We start from the raw sequence: 20,956 nt of genomic DNA, 5'->3' as shown, positions 1-20,956 counted from the left end.
TGGGAAAACAGGTAATAAGTTCAAATCAGGGACGAAGGCACTAAAAATTGAAGTAAGCATTTTCTCAAGGCCATTATGACATCCTTATTCTTCAGAATTGTATATCATGTGAAACATCAGAGTGACAATGGTATAGAAAAGAGAGAGAAATTTGTTCTGGAAGAATGTTTGGATTTGGGTCATAAAAATGTAACGATCCTGGATGCACAGAATAAAGCCATAACCATGATGTGAGATAAGCAGGTGGAGAAAGCTTTGGATCTTCCTGTTGCCAATGGCAACTTCAAGATGGTGGAGATGATTTTAGTGCAGTAGCCAAATATCAACAGAAGAGGGATAATAACAAACAGCACAGCAACTGTAAAGACCAACATCTCATTCAGAAAAGTGTGTCCACAGGCCAACTAGAGAATCGAGGAGATATCACAGAAGAAGTGATAGATTTGGTTAGATCCACAAATGACAGAAAGAACAATCTGACAGGTCTGCCCTATCTCAACAGGAACTCCACTGATCCAAGAACCAGTCATCATCAGCTGGATACAGAGCTTGTGGTTCATAACAGGAGGATATGGCAGAACGTGACAAATGGCCATGAAGTGGTCATAGGCCATCACAGTCAGCAGAAAACATTCTATGTTTCCAAGCATGAACTGAAAGTATATTTTTGTGGCACAGACAAAAAAAGACACATTTCCTTTCTGGGTGCAAAGGTCTATGAGTATTCTAGGAAGAGTGATAGATACATAATAGGTTTCCAAGAAGGAAAAATTACTGAGAAAAGAATACATGGGGGTTTGGAGAGCCTGGTCAACTCTGGCTATGAGAATAATAATGCCATTTCCCATGAAGATTATCACATAAGCAAGAAATACTTCACAAAAAGAAATACTCAGAGTTTGAAAATACAACAAAATCCCCAAAGAACAAATTCCATTATTAGAGTGAGATTTGCTTCTGGTTTTTTTTTTTGGTGCTCCATCAGTAAAAACAATGAAATTAGTCTTTTATCCTTTTGGTTTGTTTTCTATTGTCAAGAGGAGTTTGAGGAATTAGTAATATAACGTGTCATATCTCCATTCAAATTCCAGCACTTTATAGCCTAACATCAAAGAGCAAAACTGAGTCCAATAGTGAGTGTTTGCTAAATCCTAAACATATCAACACATTTAACATGCACTAGTAGGTTTGTATTTTAATAGAATTGAAGCGTTCTAGAAATATGCATTTTCATTTTTTGTTTGTGGATAGAACAATGTGAGTCTTTTTACTCCATGTAATAACAAACAGAATCCTACAGCAGAAACTTTTATATCTGTCACAATTCCCAGTGGACTGGGAAGTATAATTTTCGGTAATGCAACTCTTCCATGGAACTTTTTGCAAGGACAGTATATGCCTTTCCTTACCTATAGTACTTATTCTGCATGAACTTTGCTCTGAAATTGTATTTCAGTTTCTTTCATCTATCAAAATCAAACAAAGATAATTACCACCAGGCATTATATTTCAAGATCTTTCATTTACCATATCCCATCATGCAGTAGATATTCAATAAATGTTTTTTGACCTATCGGTTGGCTAGTTAATAACGGAATACATTGCATAGATGATATGATTTCAGGAACTCTGCCCAGTCCATGTAATCTGCAGTGACTCACTATCTACCATTACTTAGTTGTTCTCATTAAAATTTTATTTTAATAATATATCAGAGATGAAGCATATGAAAATCCAAACTGAACAATATTAATTACTATAAAGTATAATTATTAGACAGTTGCCCAAAGGATCACACACTGAAATGTTGGCTTGAAGTTTTTAGTTCTCATTTTAAGATACAACAAACCATCCTATGAGGGAAAAAAATCGAAAGATGACTAAGAAATGAGAAGTCCCACATTTGTAAATTACTATTTTAATTCTACCATTCTGAATAAGAAAACATTTCTAGAAAGCTGTATATTTTGGGAAAAATTATAGATTTAATCTCCCTTAACATAGTATACATTATTTTCTGTAGTGCATCATAAAAGCATATGTAAATAAATAAAGATAAACCAGCATTTTGATTATTAAAAGGGATTTGGTCCAAATAAGTTTCAGTTATTTACCTGATCAATTAACAGAAATATGCTGTACTTATATAGGGTTCTATGATCACCCAAGTGTTTTAGTATAAATTTTGCTTTCAATTTCCCCTATTGCAATCAAAGTGAGAAATCCAAATCTTTAGCTTTGATTTGAGTGCAAAGTTTGAACATAAAAACTTTACATGTTGAGTATCCATTGAATCTTGGTTCTCAGAGTCTTACAGTTTTCTAAATTAAATATAGAAAATCAAAATTCTTATTAACATAAAATAAGCTATACTTTTTCTTCTAGATTTAGTTATAGCTTCTTTTTTCCCCTCAATAGAACAGTTTAAGTGTGTATGCTTACGTCTATCTACCTACCTATCTATCTATATACTTGTACGAAACTTTTGTTTTAATAAGAGATTGATATTTTTTCTCATAACTGAATGTCATATCTATTTCAGGCTATATGTGCTTTCAAAATACAAAATTCTCTTTAAATAAAAACATTCCTCTTATTCTATTGGTTTTATTTATTTTCCACTTACCACCTTAATATTTAACTTTATACTTCTGTTTACCACTCACTCTAACTAGTTTTTCCAGCCATTCTGGCCAAAGCCATCCTTCTGGACAATCACCCTTTGGATTCACGTACCTTGGCCATCCACCTTTCCACCCATACCAGATCTTGGCGGGGAACAAGAATGCCCTTGAGAAAGCAGCATCACTTAATTGTCCACTAATATTCACTAGAGAATGTTCAAACCCAAAATTGTGCGTGTGAGACTCTTTCATTTCTCTACCCTTTTAAATGTTTTTCCCTTGATTCTTCTACTTGGGCCTTGGAATATAGCCATATTAGGCTTCTCCCACCATTACATGTGCATGCTTTATTTACTGTGATCTATTACTTTTCTTTTTTTAGCTAACACAATCCTGACTGTAAAATTATTATTATTTTTGTCATCAACAATTTATTATTGTGATAAAACATATCAAGCCCCTAAAATGATATCTACCTTGTAGTGATCATTGAATACAATACTCTTGAAATCAACTGAATTAAATGATTTTAAAATATTGAGCAATGCAAAACTTTGATTTGGTCATGGTTGCAATTGTGATTTTTACTGGAACTATGAATGTATATATATATATATATATGTATTTACATATTTACATACAGAATTCACATTTTCTTGGAATATTGTGCATTTCTTTCTGTTATTTGTAGTTTCAACGTTATACATGGAAAATTCTCCTAGATTTTAAACAAATAACATCAGTTCCTTGGATCATATTTTCTCTCATCTTCTTAGGTATGATCATGTTTGCCTTGTCCTCCCTCAGTACAACTTGTCCCAGGGTACTTGGCTCTGTTTTTCAAAGTACTGCTCCATCAAATTTAGCAAGTTCTAATTTTTAATATTTTATTTAATTTTTGTTTTTATATATGTTTATAATTTCTTCTGATTTTTGAAATTGTTTATTTTATAACTGTGGTAACTACAGTTATAGATGGCCAAACATTTCTGCTCCCTGCTATACACACAACTCTTCCTTGCTGTTCAATCACATAGGCATTATTGTAAGGGAATTTTGCAGATGTAATCAAGGTCCAAAATCAGTTGAGCTTAAATTAGGGAGGCTATCCCTAATATAACTACATAAGTCCTTTAAATATAAGTATAGCATCCAGAGATAGAAAAAAGATTAGATAGATTGATAGATAGATAGATAGATAGACAGACAGATAGATAGATAAAGATATATCCAGAGATATCAGAGATTCAAGGTGAGGGAAATGGCAGAAGGCAGGAGACATAGAATGCCATTGGCTTCTAGGAGCTGACAATTGTCCCTAGCTGACATCCAGCAAGGAAAGCGAATCTGGTCTCACAACTTCAAGGACCTGGATTCTTCCAAGAACCTAGCATCAAACATTCTTCCCCAGAGCCAAGACAAGAATTCTGCATAGCCAGCACCTTGATTTCAGGCTCTGAGACCCTAAGCAGAGATACAAGCCACACCATGCCAGACTTCTGACGTTTAGAAACAGTGAGATAATAAATTTGTGTTGTATTAAGCTGCTAAATTTGTGATTATTTGTTATTTAGCATTCAAAAACTAATGCAATAACTTAACAAGTATTGAGTTTAATTGTTACCATTATGGAGATAAAGTTGATATACACCTGCCCTGGAAAAGTCCTGTATTTTTCTCTGGGAATGTCTGGACGCCTCCTATTTGACTCTTGGTCAAGATAAGACCACTGGACTTTATGATATGCTGTGTAAGATCTAACACTACTCTGGAGACCCCAATCAGTTTACTGATGGTTTGCAACTGTCCTAAAAAAAATCTTTTAATAAACATTCTTGAGCAAATACATGTTTAATAAACACTCTTAAACAAACATATGAACTAATCATTCTTGGACAATATTATTTCTACAATATGAAATTTTATTATTACAGTTTTTAGAATAAAAGGATAAATATTCTAGTTTTTCTTTCAAAAGAAAAAAATGCTGGGGCCAGTCCAGTGGTGCAGTGTTTAAGTTCCCATGCTCTGCTTCAGTGGCCCGGGGTTCACTGGCTCAGACCCCAGGTGTGGACTTACGCACTGCTTATCAAGCCATGCTGTGGCAGGCCTCCCACATATAAAATAGAGGAAGATGAGCACAGATGTTCGCTCAGAGCCAGTCTTCCTCAGCAAAAAGAGGAGGATTGGCAGCAGATGTTAGCTCAGGGTTAAATTTCCTCAAAAAAAAAAAATTAAAAACAGAAAACAATGCCAAATTGCTGCCCCCAAAAGACACAGAATTCATTCCAGAAAATTAGTATAAAAGCACTTTAATGAAAAGACTATTTACATGGTATACTACTGTGCTAGATCTACTGCAACAAATTACCACAATTGAGTGGCTTAAAACAATAAAAATTTAGTTTCTCACAGATCTAGAAGCCAGAGTCCAAAATCACAGTGTTGGCAGTCTCACTCCCTCTGAACACACTAAGGAAGAATCATTTCTTACTTCTTCCAGCTTGTGGTGTCACTTGACCTTCCCTGGTTCATGATGCATCACTCCAATCCCTGCCTCCATCTTCACATGATGTTCTTCTCTGTGTCTCTGTATTTATTTTCTAAACTTCCTCTGCCTTTCTTTATCATAAGGACATTGGCTGCAGAATTTAGTGCCCACCTTCAACCAGGATGATCTCATTTCAAAATTGTTGACTTAATTAAAACTGCAAAGGCCTTTTTTTCCAAATAACTTCACACTTACAGGTTCTGGAAGGGCATATATTTAGAGGGACCAATATTCAAGTCACTGTACATTGACATGCATAGCCTATAGTGAAAATTCCAGAACCTTCTAATACTAAATAGATAGTAACAAAGTAAAACCAGAAGCTACAAGGGGAAATAATGATGTTACCAGAGAACAAAAAAAGTGCTGGGATAATTGAGGAGGTAACACTCTCAGGGTTTGTAGTCTTAAAGCAACATGAGCAGCAAGAATAGATAGAAAGAAGAAAAAATGCAAAGAAAACACTAAGATTCCCCTGATTCCACCATCTTGGCTGCTGCTGGTTTTTCTTATTAGCTGAGTCCAATCACAGGTACAGAGAAGGGCAGTAAATATATCTGAAAGAAAATTTATCACAGAGCATGACCCCAATTCCTCGTTACATGCCACGCTCAGTCATCTATAATTGTATTGGTGAGGAAATATCTTAAATCACTAGTTCATAGTGAGAGGAAAGATGGATCTTTGAATTAAATGGTTGCAATTGAGATAATTTGTGCTTTGATTATACAGAAGTCCTTAATTTAATCATCTGAAACTAAGGTCCTGTAACATAATGTGAGGTTGCTATGATGATATTAATTTTCATTATTTAGGAAAATAGAAACAAAATTAGAAGACATTTTCTGTTGTATCTACTTGATAAACATATAAGCAAATTGTTTCTGTAATTTCAAGTCTTTGAGTGAACGTTAATAACTTAGTAGTTTTCTCAGTGCCACCATGATGTCTTTGTTCCTCAGAGTATATATAATGGGATTCAAGCTTGGGATCAACACAGTGTAGAAAAGAGAGACCAATTTCCCAATTCCTTCAGATTGATTAGATTTGGGTTGTAGATAAGTGATAGTAGCCATTCCATAGAATAAGATGACAACTATCAGGTGAGAGGAACAGGTGCAGAAGGCTTTAGCCCTCCCTCTGGATGATGACAATTTCCAGATTTTAAGATAATTTTGCCATAGGAGACAACAATCAGAAGAAATGGAACCATGATAAACACTACTGCAACTACATAGACTGCGATCTCATTCACAAATGTATCTCCACAAGCAAGTTTGAGTACTGGGGGGATGTCACAGAAGAAATGATTAATTCTGTTAGACCCACAAAAAGACAGAGAGAAAATCTGACATGTTAGCCCAATTACAACTGGAACTCCACTGATCCAGGAGGCCGTCACCAGCTGAACACCGACCTTGTGGTTCATGACTAGAGGATAGTGTAGAGGGTTACAAATGGCCACGTAACGATCATAGGCTATTGCTGTCAGGAGGAGACACTCTGAGCCTCCAAGCATAAGGATGAAACACATTTGTGTAGCACAGGCAAAGAAAGAAATATTTCCTTTCTGAGTCAACAGGTCCATGAGCATTCTTGGAATAGTGACTGTTACATAACAGATTTCTAAAAAGGAAAAATTGCTAAGGAAAAAATACATGGGGGTCTGGAGAGCAGAGTTAATTCTTGTTATCAGTATTATAATGCTATTGCACAGCACAATAGTCAGATAGATGACTAAAAATATCACAAAAAGAATCCATTGGAGATTGGGAAAATCAGAAAACCCCAAGAGAACAAACTCCAACATTGTAGTGATATTTGATTTTTCTGTTTTTAATTTGTGCTTCATCTGCAGATATAGTAAATTAAAGATGGTTAATATTTCTGAACCACATTTTCCTTTTCTATTAACTTGGTAAGTGCATGAATGTATTTATATAATCTTTTAAATTATTCCCACCATACTTTGTTTCTAGGAAAAGAGATTTGAAACAAGAAATGATGTGAAGTTAAAATCAGTCCAAGAAATACAATTTGAATATATATTTTTTAGACTTGGATGAAGCAATGCCAGAGATAAGGAGAGGTGTCCATTGTTATTTAGAGCTTATTATGGAGTTATAATATCTAATTATTGTGTCTAATAATATCTAATCAGTCTATCATTGAATGGAACTATGAAACAGACTTTTTCTATTGTTTTTGCTAAATTCATCATTTTTTTCTATATTGATAGACTTTTTCCATCTTCTTTCAATCCAAATCTTTTCCCTTAAAGCTTTTATTTAATTCTTATTCAAAATGAGTTTTATGTCCTCCCATTTACATCCCAATGAGAATGAATTTTGTTAAACCAATTCTTTGTTACTGAGGGAATAAATATATGCAATATTATCATTCCACTTTATATATCTCTCCTATCGCTTATACTAAATATGGAAAGCATTAATCCCATCATGCTCTTCAATAACTTTCCCCATGACACACTATACAGTTTATGATAAATATCAATTAATCTTCAACTCAATCCTGAAATGTGACCTATTCGTCACAATATTTTCTCATATTTCCCTCCATACTTATGTAAGATTTTACGATCCATTGTCATATAATTCCCTGGCAAATGAGTACAATCCCCTTCCTCTATTTCACCTTCATAATTTTGCCTAATAAAGCGTAACTTTGATTAAACCCAATTGTTATTTACTTCATGCATGCAAACGACCAGAGCATATACATGATACTGAAAAAAAAAAAGAAATACACACACACATACACACTCTGTCTTGTTTCGCTTTGTATTAAGGTTATCCAATATTAGACTGTCAACACTGCTGGACAGTTCTCATTATATTTTATTAATATTTGTTATCCAACTTTCCAAAACAAGTATCATATGTTTTCCTATTTCATCAAATCTGCTACACCCGTCTCTATCTTCTCACCCCACCAGCTGATATTTTTACCTTAATACTTTACTAAATAAAACTGAGAAAATATTCTCTCACATTTCCCTATTTCCATTAGTACTAGTTTTCAAAATAACCTTAAGTGAAGATTTTTATTATAAATATCATTATTTGACGTGTCTAATTTTATTTTACTTTATAATTAAGAATGTTAAGAACTACAGGAGTTATCTTAAGTGGTTAACTCATTTTTAGATAAATATCTCAGAATTTCATGCTTTTTTCCTTTATTCTTTGTATCTTGATCTTCAAATTTAGAACTATCCTAAAAACAAAATAGTCTAATGACACAAATATGGCTTACCTTTATGTATTTGCTTGAAACTATCTATGTGACTGCAAGTGTTTTTTTATCCTATAAACTTTGTAAGTTCTTTTGTGTTAGGAAGTCACCGCAATTCTATAATATTCTTGCTAGGTTCAACGTTAGCTGATCTTAAAGATGAAGTAGTCATGCTCACCCTGGGGAACATCTTCTCTCACGTATCAAATTAATTTCTAGAAGACTACTTCTTTTTGGCAACCATTCAGATATAATTTTTAAAACTACCTTCTCTGTTGATGACCTGTCCTTCTCTTCAACCCCTCAGTGGCATAAAGTTCCCCTATAATAGGGAGAGTTGCTTTGCGGAGAAATACCACTTAATTGTCTAGTATTACTTTCAGGAAAAAAAAAATCTTTCTATCTATTGCATTTCAGAACTTGAACAATTGGCGTGGAGTCTTGCCTTCCTTAATTTTAGTTCTGTAATTCATTCAGATGTAGATCATCCATGTCTTTAGAAAAGTGTGTCATGTTTCATCACATCAACATGGTTTGCTTTGTCTCTTTAAACTATCGGGTAGTAGATCCATTTTCTTAGTGGAACGCTCTGTTCCTCGATTAACTTTTGTGAAAATTAAATCATGTCCTGTCTGCTGACAAAAATCTGGACGGTTTCGCTTATGTTATGATGTCTACTTGGGCATCAGAGAGGTTATCTAGCTTATTGAAAATGTAAGCCACCTCAGAATAAACATTTTAAACACAATTATTTAAGACACACAGTCATGGTGCACACAGGGGCGGCATTTGTCATATCCTTCTGTGCATCCAATGAAATTAGACATTTTTTGTATGACATCCCTCCTGTCCTCACCATTTCTTGTTCTGACATGAGCAAAAACCATCTTCTAGTCTTCTACTTTACGGGCGTTATTGAAATAGTCACCATCTTGACTGTCCTGGTCTCCTATGGTTTCATTCTGTTGGCTATCCTGAGGTTGCGTTTGCTGAAGGGAGATGAAAAGTCTTCTCTACATATGGTTCTCACCTAACAGGAGTGTCACTTTATTATGGAACAGTTTTTTCCATGTATGTGAAACCAAGTTCCAGCTATTCTTGGGACTGGGAAATGATAGTGTCAATTTTTTACAGCATTGCCATTAACATGCTGAATCCCATCATCTACAGTTTAAGGAACAAAGATGTAAAGGAGGCAGTAAAAAGGGTGTTTGGAAAAAATTGATTTATCAATAAAGTATACTCTTCAAACTAAACATTAAATTGATACCAATTAAGATTAATGTTTTTTGTCTCCAATATTGAAAAGTCATGATTAAAGGGTTTTTCCTTTTTAGTTTTGTAGTCCCTTTCTGTCCTTCTCAGAAATTTTGAATAAAGATCATAGTCAATCCAATATCTATGCAGCCTTTACACATGCAGAAAGCTGTCATCCATCTGCTTCTAAGTTTATACATATATATGTTTATGTATATAAATATCCCCCGCATACACAGAAACCTACGTTCACACATGTATACGTATAGATGCTGATGCCAGTTGTACTGTTCTGCTGGGGCTGCCATAACAGAATGCCAAAGACTGGATTGCTAAAAGAACAGAAATTTATTTTCTCACTCTACTGGATGCTAGGCTTTTAGATCAAGGTGTTCACTGGGTTGATTTCTCCTGAAGCCTTTCTCTCCCTGCCTTGCAGAAGACCATCTTTTCTTTACGTCTTCACGTGATCTTTCTCTCTGAATGTTCATATCCTGATGTCCTCCTCTTATAAGTTTAACAGTCATATTGGATTAAGGCCCACACTGAATGCCGAATTTTAAGATAATTACCTCCTCAAAGACTCTGTCTCCAAATACAGTTCTATTCCAAGATACTGAGGGTTAAGAGGTCAACATAGAAATACCAGTTTAATTACACACACACACAGAAGCATATATATATATATTTAACTCTATATTAAATTGTAGGTATTCTCTTTCATTCGCATTTTACTGAAATAGACACAAGTCCCCATAGACCCATAAAGGTAAGGTATGAAATGTGACCTCTGAGGAGGTACGCTACATTCCAAAAGAACTACTTGAGTTTTCTAATTTATACAGACAGTAATTTGGAAAATATGTGGAGATAAAGGGTGTGGGATAATGATGGAAGAAACGTAACATTGGATCAGGCCAAATTTATTGATATGAATCTACTAAGCAGAGACTCTGCATTTCATGTTGCAGATCAGGGAGTTAGAAAGGACTGTAAGAGTTTGTTTGAATACTTGGTTGAAACATTGAGCAAAAGGTGGCCAATAATGAGCAAATTGGAAATGTCCAGTTTGCCTTGGTTTAGTGTAGGGAAAGGGATTCAAAGTCTTAGGGGATTAGAAAATTAGAGTAGATGCGTCATTTCAGATCTACTCGCCCACATTGGGAGTATTCAGAAGAATACCTTTCACCAGTACTGTGACAAATAAATCTGTCAGGGGAGATTCAGCATTCCTGAAGTACTCCCTGACTTGTCTTCACTATAGGCCAAAACTTACAATGAGAACTCTAGCCACTGAATTGGGAAATCTAAATGCAATGGTAATAATTGGATCCTAGGGTGTCATGGACCAATTGGCAGCATGCACCACCAAAGGCAGAGTGGGCAGAGTCATGGAAATAGACAGCAGAATCAAAGCAGCAATCAGAATAGTCTAATTCACACAGACCTCTAGTGTTGACTAGCTAATCATGGTTTTCCTAGAAGTGAAATAGATGAGTTCATTAAATTCTTCCTTGATCTGGATAAGCAAAAATTCTCCAGATCAAGTGAACCAAAATCTACTCAAAGTCACTATGATAGTCACAGCCCATCAGGTAATTCCCAAACTTGATAGAGTTTACAGACCCAGAACTCCTTGAATGAAAAGGAGTTGGGTCCCCCTAAGGAAGGGCCCAGTACACTACCCCAAAGTTTATACTGTTAATCTTTCTCCCAGCCTTCCCTAAAGGGACCCATCAACATATGTCATGGTAACTGCACAGGAGAAGAGGAAATAATCATAGTTTTACCAGACTACTGGGCATTGACTGTGAGCTGATACTGATTCCAGAAGACCCAAAATATCCCTGTGGCCCTCTAGTCATAGTAGAGCCTTATTGAGGTAAAATGATCAATAGAGTTTTAGCTCAGATTCATCTCACAATGAGTCCCGTGGGTCCCCAAACCCATCCTGTGGTTATTCTCCCGGTTCCAAAATGCATAATTGGAATAAACATACTTAGCAGTTGGCAGAATCCCTACATTGCTTCCCTGACCTGTGGAGTGGGGGCTATTAAGGTGAGAAAGTCCAGATGGGAGCCCTTAAAACTCACTTAGGAAAATGGCAAATAAAAAGCAGTACCGCATTCTTGGAGCGCTTGCAGAGATTAGTGCCACCCACAAGGACTTAAAAGATGTAGAGGTGATGATTCCAATCATATTAACATTCAACTCTTCTATTTGACTTGTGCAGAAGATAGATGTTGAAGAATGACAGTAGATTATCATAAAATTAACCAAGTGGTGACTTCAAATGCGACTGTTGTTCCAGATGTAGTTTCATTGCTTGAGCAAACTAACACATGCTCTGGTACCTGTTATGTAGTTGCTGATCTTTTTCTCCATACTTGTCCCTAAGGCTCACCAGAAGCAGTTTGCTTTCAGCTGGGAAGGCCAGCGATACACCTTCATTCTCTCACCTCAGGGGTGTAAAAACTCTCCAACTGGCTGTCATAATTTAGTTTGCAGGGATCTTGATCACCTTTTCCTTTCCAAAAAAGAATAACCCTGCTCCATAACATAGATGACGCTATGCTGATTGGACCTAGTGTGCAAGAGGTAGCAACAACTCTAATCATTGGTATGATATTTCTCTACCATAGGATGAAAAACAAATCCAACTAAATTCCTGGGGCCTTCTATCTCAGTGAAACTTCTAGAGGTCCACTAATGTGGGGTATGTGGAGACAGTGCTTCTAAAGTGAAGTTATGATAAGCTGCTACATCTAGTCTCTGGTACAACAAAGAAAATGGCAGAATACCTAGTGAGCCTCTTAGGATTTTGGAGGCAGCATATTCCTTATTTAGGTGTGTTACTCTGATCTATTTACCAAGTGACCCAAAATTTTCCAGTTTTGAGTGGTGCCCACAACAAAAGAAGACTCTTCAACAGCTCCAGGCTACTGTGTAAACTGCTCTGTCTCTTGGACCAGTTGCTACAGTAGATCCAATGGTTCTTGAAGTATCAGTGGCAGATAGGGATGTTGTTTGGCACCTTTGACAGGTCCCTATAGGTGAATTACAGCATAGCCCTTAGATATTGAAGCAAGGCCCTGTCATTCCCTGTGGATAAATTTCCTTTTTGAGAGTGAGCTCTTGGCCTACCACTGGGCCTTAGTAAAAACTGAATGGTTGACCATGAGCCACCAAGTTACCACATGACCTAAGATACCAATTTTGTACTGGGTGTTATAAAAATGTTAAAATTTTTGCTTTAAAGATCATATGCATTTTAAGGAAATTAAAATAAAAGCACAATATTTAAAGTTTATTTTTACATTTACTATTGCTTCATGTTATCTATTTCTTTATAAGGTGCATGCTTTTCTCTGGAACCGTGGTACGACAGGCTAAAGGGTTTGTTTGGCAGTTCTAGTAGATCAAGTTTAGTAGTAACGGATTGCACTTTTTTTTTTACTTTAAAATTTCTGTTTTGATTTCAGCTTTTTTTAACTATTTGAAGAGCTTTGTTAATGTTTCATTGAAACATAATAAAAACCCATATTTAAAGCTTATAATTTGACACATTTTGCATATATATACATCCAGAATCCATCATCACAACCAAGAAAAGGAACATATATATCAAACCCAGAAATTTCCTCATAATTCCCCCCTCAATCTGCCCCACAGAAGTAAAATGAAATTGAAATTTAATAACATTGTAATCAGAGAACATATTCCATATTCTTCTTACTTTTTTAAGTACAGAGACTTTTTTTTAATGATACAACTTTTGGTTTATCTTGGTAAATATTTTGCTCAAAAAGGATACATATGCTGTTTTGGGGAATTGTAGATAAAAAAATTAGGTCATACATTTTTATCCACAAATTCAATATCTGACAGCATGTATATTTTTCCCCTTTATATTATTAGCAATGGCCATTTTAACTTTTATTTATAGTACTCAGCACAGAGACTTTTATTTAAAACCAGAGAGTTTTATTTTGTGAAAGAAATTTTCAGACATACAAGGAATTAGAAAGTCTATCACATGTAGGCATTTCTAGGAAAAACAACTAAAATGTACATTTAAATATAGAAAGAGATAAATTTTAAAAGTCTGTGAATAATATATGGCTTAAAGATTTAGTAGAGTATGTGACATAACAGTTTCAAACTGTTAAAATAGCATACGGTAATTCTGTTTAAATTTGATTTTTATCATTATATGGTTTGTATATAAGCTGTGGCTTCTTTCTGTTTTCCTTCTCATTGTCCAGGAGTTCAGTCTGGTCTTTTTGACTTAGTGATGGAAAGATTTCCATTGCTGAAAAAGATAAGTCAATTCCCAAGTACTATTCATGTTTACTAATATCCCATTCACCAGAGATAATCACACGGATAAATCTAGAGTCAAGGTGGGAAGAGATGACGAAAGGGCATGGATACGAGAAGAAGTGATTTATCGGGGGCTATTACTATACAGGTGTAACGTGGTCTTTTTAATAACTCCATAAACATCTACTATATTTATATACCATATTTACTAAAATATTTCTCAACAGAAATGTTCGTTTTTCTAGTCTTTTTGCTTGGAAAAATAGTGCTGCAATAAACATTAATTAGCCATTCACTGTTTTCATTAGTCCTTCTTCTACATATATCCTTTGCATTTAAGCTTTTATTTCTATAAAAGAATTGTTTAGTATGGACTCTGTAGCATCCAAGGATGCTTTATTTCTTTAATAGAGAATGTTAAGATAATGTCTAGAAAGGCATCAGCAAGAGAATAAAAAAGGTATGGTTTCAATTATAGAATATGCTATGTATCACATCACCTTGTTTAGTTACACATCTTCATTTAGTAGTTTACAGTGAAGAGGAAACTGATCTTAAGTAAAACTGTTAAATAAATGAACACAATTGTCATAACTCTAGGAAAATAAGAATCTACTCAAGGGAACTACACCACTAGCTTATTTAAAAATTTAGGAAAATAGTGAACAGTAGATTGCAATTAAATCTGCATGCAAATTAATTATATAAAACAATAATTTATTGGTTCAAATGTCTCACAATGCTGAAAATTTGTGAAGTACTTTTCTCAGTGCCTCTCTGACATCTTTGTTCCGCAGACTGTATATCATAGGATTGAACATTGGGGTCAAAACGGCATAGAAAAGAGACAGTAGTTTTTCAGTTCTTCCATAGTGATTGGATTTAGGTTTTAAACAGTTGACAGTGGCTGATCCATAGAACAAAACTACAACTATGAGGTGGGAAGAGCAAGTTGAAAATGCTTTGGTCTGTCCCGTGTTTGATGGCAATTTCAGGATAGTAGAGATAATTCTACTATAGGATCCAAGTATCAACATAAAAGGAAGAGTGACAAACAATACAGCAAGTATGTAGACCACCATCTCACTCACAAAGATGTCTCCACAAGCCAGTTTCAGTAATGGGGGGATGTCACAGAAGAAGTGGTTTATTTTATTGGAACCACAAAAGGGCAGAGAGAAAATCTGGCATGTTTGCCCTATATGGACTGGAAGTCCACTGATCCAGGAGGCAACCACCAGCTGGACACAAACCTTGTGGTTCATGACTCGAGGATAGTGCAGAGGATTACAAATGGCCACATAGCGGTCATAGGCCATCAGAGCCAGAAGGAAACACTCAGTGGCTCCCAGCATAAGGAAGAAGTACATTTGTGTAGCACAGGCAAAAAAAGAAATAGTTCCTTTCTGGGTCCAAAGGTCCATGAGCATTCTGGGAAGTGTGACAGATACATAACAGATTTCTAGGAAGGAAAAATTGCTGAGGAAAAAAATACATGGAGGTTTGAAGAGTGGAATCTACTCTTGTTATTAGAATTATGATGCCATTTCCCAACAGGATAATGATATAGATGACTAAGAATACCCCAAAAAGAAACCAGTGGAATTGGGGAATATCAGAAAAGCCTAAGAGAACAAATTCAATCATTATACTGAAGTTGGTTTCTATAATTTTCAAATTATTTTCTCTCTGTGGTCTTACATTTTTTGGCTGCATTTTCCTCTTTTACAATTGGATTGGGACATTTGTTTTGGTCTTTATAATTTCTCAACTCCTTTCTGACACTTGTATTCTGTAATTCTGGGAGATTTGATGTGAAACCAGGAGCTATAAAGTCATCTGCTAAAAAAAGAATTAATTTAATAAATAAAATGCTTAACTGATTTATAATGTTAGATTTGCATTGTAATTAGATCAATAAGATCCATGTAGCTACACTTTCATTTATTTATTTATTTTTGGTGAGGAAGTTTGGCCCTGAGCTAATGTCTGTTGCCAATCTTCCTCTTTTTGCCGGAAGAAGATTGTTTCTGAGCTAACATCTGTATCAATCCTCCACTACATTATATGTGGGATGCTGCTACAGCATGGCTTGATGAATGGTGGGTAGGTCTGCACCCAGGATCTGAATCTGTGAACCCCAGGACACAAAAGTGGAGCATGTGAACTTGACCACTATGCCACTGGGGCAGCCACTGGACATTTTTATTTAATTTCACAGTGTGAGAAGGGAGAATGCAGATGAGCTATTTCTTCCAATCAAAACCCCAACTCAATTATCAATTGACCAGCTTTCATGAACTTCTTCCCAATTAATCTAGTCCATAACATAACACCTGGCAAATGAGATCTAGCACAATATTTGACTGACTGTTTGCATGCATATCTTTTCTACCCTTGACATTACATCCCATAATTCATTCTATAAAGAATATAGCACAAGGCTCTCCCCTAATATGTTACTCCATATATGAATCTGAATTAAATTAAAAGTAGAAATTATTGTTAGAATTGGTTTTCTATGAAGTGAGAGAGAGTAATTAAAAATACAATGAAAATATAAATGACAAATCTTTAATTTTCAATGTCATGAAGTTCAAGTAATTCTCATTCTAATTGTTGAAATAAAATGGATTTTGCTGCTTAAAAACACAATTTTGGCATTTAATCATTTTTAATCCTAATAATATTTAGACATTGCAGGGGAGGAAGACAATTCCTCTACCCTCTAGGTCCTTCTGGCTGGTCTAAGAATTAAACTCACATGAGACAGAATATCAGGAGAAAATCAAAGCTTTATAACATATATATATGGGAGAAACCCGGAAAAACTCAGTAACTTGCCAGAATAATGAAGATTGTTACCTTAAAAACCGTCTTCAGGGGCTGGCCCCATGGCCCAGTGGTTAAATTCACATGCTCCGCTTAGGCAGCCAAGGGTTTCACCAGTTCGGATCCTGGGCACAGACATGGCACCACTCATCAAGACATGCTGAGGCAGCATCCCACATAGCACAACCAGAGGCACTCACAACTAGGATATACAACAATGTACTGGGGGCTTTGGGGAGAAGAAGAAGAAGAAAAGGAAAAAATTGGCAACAGTTGTTAGCTCAGGTGCCAAAAAAGAAAAAAATTCTTCAGCTAAAGACAAAGCAGGAGACTTTGGGGATCGGAGGAGTCAGTTATGGGAGATTAACAGAAACAGCAGAGTAAACAAGAATAAGATTATTATGCAGATTTAAGACCTTGCCTTCCACATTGATAAGAATTTCTACAGATAAGGCCAATCCCTCTTCCTGGTACAGAGAAGGAGACACCTTTACAAATGGAGATTTCCCTTACAAATGTAAATATCTCTTACAAAGAGTAACTTCTACCTGGTTTTCAAATTTTCTCCCCTTCTGCAGTTAAAAACAAAAACCACCCAAGGGGCTGGCCTGGTGGTGTAGTGGTTGTTGTGGTTAAGTTCACCTGCTCTGCTTCAGTGGCCCATGGTTGGCAGATTTGGATCCTGGATGCAAGACCTAGTACTGCTCGTCATGCTGTGGCAGCATCCCATGTAAAATAGATGAAGATTGGCACAGATTCAGCTCAGGGCCAATCTTCCTCACACAACAAAAAAGAGCCCAAAATAATCCTCATGCCAAAGAGACATGTCTTAATATGGCAAAATCTGCTCCCATACAAGTACATTGCTTTATTTTGAGCCAAAATTAAATATTTATAGGGAAAAGTAAAATCAGTATATGAAAAGTTTAGGAAATATAGTCAGATAGTGAGTCCAAATCCTGCCAGGTTAATTATCTGATTTGATTGGGTAACATAAACAACAATGGGCTATGTGCCAGAAACATTGTGCACATAGTTTTGCAAGGAAATTATAAAGTGTATTAAATTAATGTGTCATATTTTCTGCAATAAAAGGCAATTCCCTAATAAAAGGAGAGTCCTTATAGAAATTCTTTTATTTATAAAGACAACATTTACTTTATTATCAGTGTAGCAAAATATGTTTAATTTGAATGCAATGTCATTCTTTGATTATATTTTCATAATATGTCAGTTCTTAAAATGAATAATTTTAACATTATTGTAATTGTTAACAATAGACAAGTTAGGAGTTTACATATTTCAAATGCTTCAAACATATTATTTAATTTACCTTTTTGATTCAGAACATCAGAAGTCTACAGATGCTGTCTTAAATAATGAATGCATTTTCAACCAACATATACTCACGACTTTAGTTGTTTGATATTATTTATTGAATCTTCATCCTAAAGTTAAAATTTCACATTGAATTGAAACAGACTATCAACACATCAATGGTTCTTATTTACTTTTTTCAATTTTGCTGAATTTCCTTCTTTCTCATTCATGACTTTTCATATTTTTAAATATTAAATTGTTCAGGATCTATACCATTTTTAAATATGAAATTAAATTGCTTTTTAAAGAGCAGCTGTTCTTTACAGAGGAAATAGTCACTGCTTGCCTGTGGGAATGTTTCTTTTCCCTCTTTACATCTACATTGCTAGTTAAATACTCCTGTTTGCAATTAATTTGTTTTATTTTTCAAAAAAATTCTTCTATAGTAGACCAGAGTTTCCTTGAGTCTCTCTATGGAATATAATTTCATGAACTAACATAGCCATTGCACATGGATGTCCTAGAAGAAGAAACATGTTTCTTTTTTTTTGAAGAAGTTTAGCCCTGAGCTAACTACTGCCAATCCTCCTCTTTTTTTTGCTGAGGAAGACTGGCCCTGAGCTAACATTCATGCCCATCTTCCTCTACTGTATATGTGGGATGTCCACCACACCATGGCTTTTTGCCAAGCGGTGCCATGTCTGCACCCAGGATCCAAACCGGAGGACCCCGGGCTGCCAAGAAGCAGAAGGTGCACACTTAACCACTGTGCCACCAGGAAGAAACATTCTTAATGGTCTGATATCACCTGCAGGAAAGTGTTCTAACTCCTTATTTATTGGTTTCTTATGTGTCTTAATTAATTTTCTTTAATTCCTATGAATCGACCTTTTCAGCAAATCATGCATTTTTAACATCACATGAACATATTCTCTTATTTTGTCATCTTTAAGGGATACTACTTTGCTTTGTTGAAGTAGACATTTGTGGGTGTGGGGTAAATTTTGAAGGCAAAAGCAATTCTGTATTGTAGAAACTAAGATTACTTTATTCAAATTATCATTTTCTCTAAGACACTATGGGAGCCCTGGCCTAGATAAACCTAGCTCATTAATGGACCCTATAAACAAGGATTAAGAACAAGTATTATTGGGGCTGGCCCAGAAGCATAGTGATTAACTTCATGCACTCTGCTTCTGTGGCCTAAGGTTCACAGGTCTGGATCCCGGATGTGGAACTAGCACCACTTGTCAAGCCATGCTTTGGTGGCATCTCACATAAAATAGAGGAAGATTGGCAAAGATGTTAGCTCAGTGACAATCTTGCACAAGCAGAAAGGAGATTGGCAACAGATGTTATCTCAGGGCCAATCTTCCTCACACACACAGAAAAAAAGAACAAGTCTTATCTATAATTTGTTTTAAAAACTTTCCCTCTTACTTATTACAACTTTTAATAATTTAACATTTTTCAATTTTAACCCTCCACCATGCACTTTATGGGGAGAACTACTTCAATCATAAACCTAATATTTCCTACCCCAAATTATTGCTTTACTGTTAATTAAATTTTGTTTCCATTTCAGTTTGCTATTGCTTCTGTAACAGTCATTTTTGTGTGGGAGACTCTCCTCATCGTCACTCTATCAGAAGAATATTTCTTCCAACTTTGGTCCATAGCATTTTTTTCTTAGTCAGGAGGTTAGAGTTCCTTTCAGTTCTTTCACTGCGCTTGTATTTGGAGATGGGAGTTGCTTCAGACCTCTAACCTACACTGGCTGGACAAAGCACCCCCCAACTCCACTGCCAAAGAGGGAGAATTAGACACTAATGGGCAGAGGTAGGTCTTCATGTTTTCTGACTCCAAATAATGTGCTCCTGCTGTCCCCACTGGTTTCAGGGACAGTGTTTATCAGCTAGGAGGTGTCAAAGGGAAACTTATAACTGATTGTGTAATATAGCAAATTTTGGCCATCTGACTCAATCACATGTTCTTCATACTAAAAGAATATCTAAATGTACAATTTATACATAGTGAGAATTAGGGGACTATGAATAGGCTCCACACAAGCCCACTATGGCCAGAAAAGAGAAGATTCATTTTTTTCCCCATACATAACAGTCCATCACTGGGAGAAATTATGAGAAAGGACTCCTTGCTGGAACTACAAAATATTCTCATAACCAGCTGGAGGTATCATCATAAATCTGTGCTCCTTTACCTCTTTCTCTCACACCCCTTCCCCTTCTGGTAATCACTAATGTGTTCTCTTTGTCTGTGTGTTTGTTTATCTTCCAAATGTGAGTGAAATCATGAGCTGTTTGTCTTTCTCTGTCTGACTTATTTTGTTTAACAAAACACCCTCAGGATCCATCCATGTGATTGTAAATGGGATAACATTGTCTTTTTTATGGCTGAGTAGTATTCCATTGTATATATATGCCACATTTTTATCCATTCATCTGTTGATGAGCACTTCAGGTGCTTCCACACCCTGGCTATTGTGAATAATGCTGCAATGAATATAGGGGTGTATAAATCTCTTCGAATTGTTGATTTCAAGTGCTTTGGATAAATACCCAGTAGTTGGGTAGCTTGATCATAGGATATATCTATTTGTAATCTTTTGAGAAATCTCCAAATTGTTTTCCATATTAACTGCACCAAGTTTGCATTCCCACCAACAGTGTATGAGTGTTCCCTTTTCTCCACATCTTCTCCAACATTTGCTATTTTTGTCTTGGTAATTACATCCATTCGGACAGGTCAATGGTGATATCTCATTGTGGTTTTG

General features: G+C 35.6%; 1 protein-coding gene and 1 pseudogene across 1 annotated transcript; both read right to left on the bottom strand.

Moving 5' to 3' along the window:
• Positions 1 to 6,086: 6,086 nt before the first annotated feature.
• Positions 6,087 to 7,027, bottom strand: LOC103544236 (olfactory receptor 10AG1-like). The gene is given in 2 exon segments (XM_008511082.2): positions 6,087 to 6,343; positions 6,346 to 7,027. Coding segments are annotated over 2 exon segments (939 nt in total).
• A 7,708-nt stretch (positions 7,028 to 14,735) lies between these two features.
• LOC103544237 (olfactory receptor 10AG1-like) lies at positions 14,736 to 15,726 on the bottom strand (annotated as a pseudogene).
• Positions 15,727 to 20,956: the final 5,230 nt, after the last annotated feature.

This window comes from Equus przewalskii, chromosome 11 (genome assembly GCF_037783145.1).
Source record: "Equus przewalskii isolate Varuska chromosome 11, EquPr2, whole genome shotgun sequence".
Taxonomy (NCBI): domain Eukaryota; kingdom Metazoa; phylum Chordata; class Mammalia; order Perissodactyla; family Equidae; genus Equus; species Equus przewalskii.
Note: the sequence above shows the minus strand (reverse complement) of the source record. Positions and strands in the feature narration are given on the sequence as shown.